This window comes from Trypanosoma conorhini (assembly GCF_003719485.1).
Source record: "Trypanosoma conorhini strain 025E chromosome Unknown Tco_14.4_contig_00890, whole genome shotgun sequence".
NCBI lineage: Eukaryota > Euglenozoa > Kinetoplastea > Trypanosomatida > Trypanosomatidae > Trypanosoma > Trypanosoma conorhini.
Genome location: NW_021704982.1, coordinates 1,800 through 5,802, shown reverse-complemented (window position 1 = coordinate 5,802; position 4,003 = coordinate 1,800). Strand labels below are relative to the sequence as shown.

The 4,003-nt window shown below is 53.9% G+C and overlaps 2 protein-coding genes across 2 annotated transcripts in view, besides 2 other annotated features; both read right to left on the bottom strand.

The window, feature by feature from the left end:
* Nucleotides 1-378: 378 nt before the first annotated feature.
* Nucleotides 379-423: a microsatellite.
* A 699-nt stretch (nt 424-1,122) lies between these two features.
* Nucleotides 1,123-1,142: a microsatellite.
* Nucleotides 1,143-1,741: 599 nt separating this feature from the next.
* Tco025E_08839 (retrotransposon hot spot (RHS) protein) lies at nt 1,742-3,901 on the bottom strand (the record flags this gene model as incomplete). Its single annotated transcript, XM_029375675.1, has 1 exon — nt 1,742-3,901. The coding sequence occupies one exon, from the start codon at nt 3,899-3,901 to the stop codon at nt 1,742-1,744; it is 2,160 nt and encodes a 719-aa protein (XP_029224214.1).
* Nucleotides 3,902-3,959: 58 nt separating this feature from the next.
* The window catches only part of Tco025E_08838 (retrotransposon hot spot (RHS) protein), a gene marked incomplete at both ends in the record, with an annotated part of 549 nt that continues 505 nt past the window's right edge, over nt 3,960-4,003 (bottom strand). Inside the window, one exon of the mRNA XM_029375674.1 lies at nt 3,960-4,003. This exon is cut by the window's right edge and continues 505 nt beyond it. Coding sequence (XP_029224213.1) covers nt 3,960-4,003 — 44 coding nt within the window.

Sequence of the window (4,003 nt, the reverse complement as noted above, 5' to 3'; positions counted from 1 at the left end):
TCGCCGCTCTCTGCGCATCGCTGTCTCTCTCTCTTGTTCGTCTTGGGTGGGCTCCTCGGCTTCTTCTGGGGCCTCATGGTGTGTGTGTTTTTTTTATTTTTTTTGCTGTTGTGTGCACACGCCTCTCCGTTTGCAGATTCACCCGCCACGTCGCGCCGCAGCGCCCGATTCGCCCGCATCGGCGGCAGCATCGTGCCTGACTCGGCGGCGGAGCTGCGTGCCGCTTACTCTTCTTCCTCCTCACGGCCTTCGGCGCAGCCCGGAAGAACGCGTCATCCCCACACTCTGCGGGGCCCACCCGTGGCATCCCGGAGGCCCTGCGTCCGTCCGCCCGGATCCGCTTCCACCGCCCGCTGGGTTCGGAGTTCGGCGCTGCGTCCCCCGCCCAACCCCACCCGCCCCTCGCACACACACACCCACCCCGCGCGGTTGGCGCGTGCCCACCACGCAAAGTCCTCCCGCACGCTGCAGTGTGCGCCGCACCCGGATTGGCCGGCATGGCGGAGGATCAAAAAAAAAACAGAAATGACCCGGAACGCGCCCAGGAGGCGACCCGGCGATGCCTCCCCAGCAAGAAACCCACGGCACCGTCAAATCCTCAACGTCCCTTCCCCAGGACGGACCCCCCAAACCCCCTTTTGTTGGCCGGCTCTTCGGCCCCTGACTCCCGCAGAATCCCACCTGCGGGCGGGTGCTTGTCGGACCGTTCTCTTGGTCCCTTTTCCAAAATATGTGCAGATCAACCAACTTTCTTTTTTTTGAAGGGACGCCGTGGCGGTCTCTAGGGGGAAAAGAGAGAGACTTGGGCGGGCAAAGATTCCTCGGCGGCCCCCTGCGATCCAACAGGCTCTGAAGAATGTGTGTGTGTGACTCCTTTTCCGTCTGAAGCAATGCCGTCTGCTGCCGGCGGGTGGCGCCCTGCAGCTGCGTCACATCTGGCGCCGCAACGCACCCGGAGGAAACGCGCGTCCCGCGACGGAGGGCCCCAGCGCATTCGCACACGCACAGGGCGGCGCCGACGCACGCTCCTCCAATGGACGCCCCCACGCGGCACACGCAGGGGCCGACCCGGCCCCCGCAAAATGGCCCCGGAGGAACTTTGGGGTTCCGCAGCACTGTGATTATATATACATATATATATAACATGCAGCCCCGCAACGTGGCCAACGCCGCTGTGTGACCGGGATGAAAATGCACGACAACAACAGTTTCTCCGTCGTCCAGGGCGAGTATGCCACCCACACGGCAACTACTCAAACGGCGGCAACGGTGCCGGAAGGAAAATCAAACACAAACAAACAAACGCCGCCGCTGGGCCGCGACGCCGCGCCCAAGACGCCGGTGCCCTGATGCCGGTCATCCACTCCGCATCCGAACGCACATGATGGCTGCATGCTGGAGAGCATGTTTGCTTTCTTTCATTGCTGGTAAACTCACTTCAGCCTTCAAAAGCATACATTTTTTTTGCCCAAACTCTCCCTACACACGGCAGTAAACTAATAAACAAAGAGGAGATTATTTATGATGTGTTGTTGGCACACACCCACAAGCTGCAATCATTTCTGGTGCAAACTCTTCCAATCAAACAAGAAGATGCTACTGGGATATCACTGGCCATAATGATCATTCCCTAGCGCACAGCAGGGTGATTCCCTAATTATTGCCTCCCTATTCACACAAATAAACAACCATTCAAAAAATATTACCTGAAAATATATATTCTTCAGAAAAGCGCAAACTGCTAATTTTGTTCATTTCCTTGTCTCGCTGGTTGTTGCTGACTTTGGGCATTGTTTGTATGCCCGATATCTTCTGCTGATATCGCCACCTGGTACTGATATACATTTTCTTTCCAGCAGTCTGCAATCTCCTTGTCCTCTTTCTCCTCCTTCCTTTTCGCTTTCTTCTCATCCGCTTCGTCTTTTTCTTCCGCTTTCACCTCCGCTTCGTCTTCGTCTTCGTCTTCGTCTTCTTCGGTTTCCTCTTCCGCTTCTTCTGCTTCTTTTATCTGTGCCGCATCTTTCTTGTTGCCCGCATTCGTGGAATTCCCGCATTTCTGCCACTTCTTTATTCGATCACGCTCTCGATGCTGCACGTAAATAATCTCCCACGACAAGCCTGCGGCCAAAGTTTCCCAGTCATTAAAATACTTTGCCATACTCTCCATGAACAGCCTCACTTTGCTGGGTTGGGTGTGATGCGCACCCCCCACAGTCGCCTGCAGCCCAATCATCGTCTTCCGCGGTGTGTCCACGAAGAAAAAGCCGTCTATCAGCGGAAAGATTCGCGAGTCCGGCACGTACAACACCCCATAGTTCACATCAATCCTTGCGGGATTGCAGCTCAGTAATTCCAATACAACTGACACTTCTGGGTGTTTTTCAGGGTGCGATTGCAGCACACATGGCCGTCCCGGGCGCCTTGTTGGTGGCTTCAGCTCCTTAATTCTCCCTTTTATATTATTCACAAAGCCCCTGTCCGTGAATGCGTGCACACCATACTTTTCCAGAAATTCGGGCAAAAAGAGATCCCTACAACACAATAATTGATACACAATATCATTCTGCTTACGTACCTCTGTCATCTTTGAGAGTATTTTGTGTCCGAGGTCAAGACATACCGGTAGGTTTGCAAAACTTTCGGCCCTGCCAGGTCTACGCATTCGGGCAGCTTTCACCAGCTTGCTAGACGCGTCATTCGCAGGCACCATTTCCCCTTGTCCAATTGGAACGTAATTATGAGCATTCGAAGCGTTGATCGAACCCACGGCAATATCAACCAGGGACAAGCGGTTTATGATTTCATCGCCACTAAAAATGCATCGTGGAATCGGTCCAATTTGATCCATGTGTTTTTTGACCATCTCCCAGTTTTGAGCTTGCTCCGCTGCAGACTTATCACGCGTCCTCCAGGCGCACATCGCCTTCACATCAAGCTCGTCCGGGCAATTCATAACGATCCTTTTGGCCTTCTTTTGCTTCTCCCATCCTTTGAAGTTATCGTCGTTCGGTGAGGACAGCACAGTGATGCCCCATGACTTGGGTGGATAATCCCCCGACGGTCCATGACCCTTTTCATCCACGTCGTAGATAACATACCCCTTCAGTTTACGCTGCCACAGCAAAGCATTCATATGGTTGATTACATTGCCTGCACCGCTGCATGCTGTCACCGTTTTCTTTTCTTTGTCAAACACGAATGCCAAGTCTCCCCCAAAGCAGTACACCACCACTTGGAGTTTCGCGATGTCGTACTGCAGCAACCTGTGAAGAAGATAGGAGCCGGCGTTCATAGATTTCCCGATGCCGGGTGTTCCGATCACGAGACGCCGCCTCACTTTAAACAACTCCAGATCATCGGTGCCAAACTCTCCCTCTAGATCGCCCTGGACGATCCTCCACACACGATCCACCTCACGGTTGACGTAGCAATCAGCAATGTCCTCTCCCTGCCTCAGTGAGTAAGGCCATTCATGCTTGGACGAGAGCAGCATCAGCCTGGGGCGCGGTGGAATAAATTGCTCTGCATCTTCCACCGGCAAAAGAGTTAAGCCATACTGCGTGTACTCCCACAACTGTGCCGGTGGTTGGCCCTCACGCACCTCCATTCGCACCACCATCGCATCCCCCTCGCCCTCGGAGAACTCCAAGACGTGACTGCATTTCGCGTTTAACACAGAGTCGTAGAAGCCATCCGGCAACGGTTGGCTAGCAATTTCATCTATCCGTTTTGCCCTTTCTTCTTCCCGCCGTTTCCTTTCTTCCTCTTTCTTTCGTGCCGTTTCGGTTGCCTCCTCCACCGCGGCAAGGGCCGACCGGAGTGTTGTCCTTGTAATAGCAGAGACAATGTTCTTCTGATCAAAGTCCTTCCAGTCTTGGAGCGTACCCACCTCGTGTTCCATTAGATTGCGTGCATCCGCACGTAGATTGCGTGCATCCGCACGTAGATTGCGTGCATCTTCAATTTCTTCCTTCATCGCTTTGTAAGACGGCGACGCCAGTAT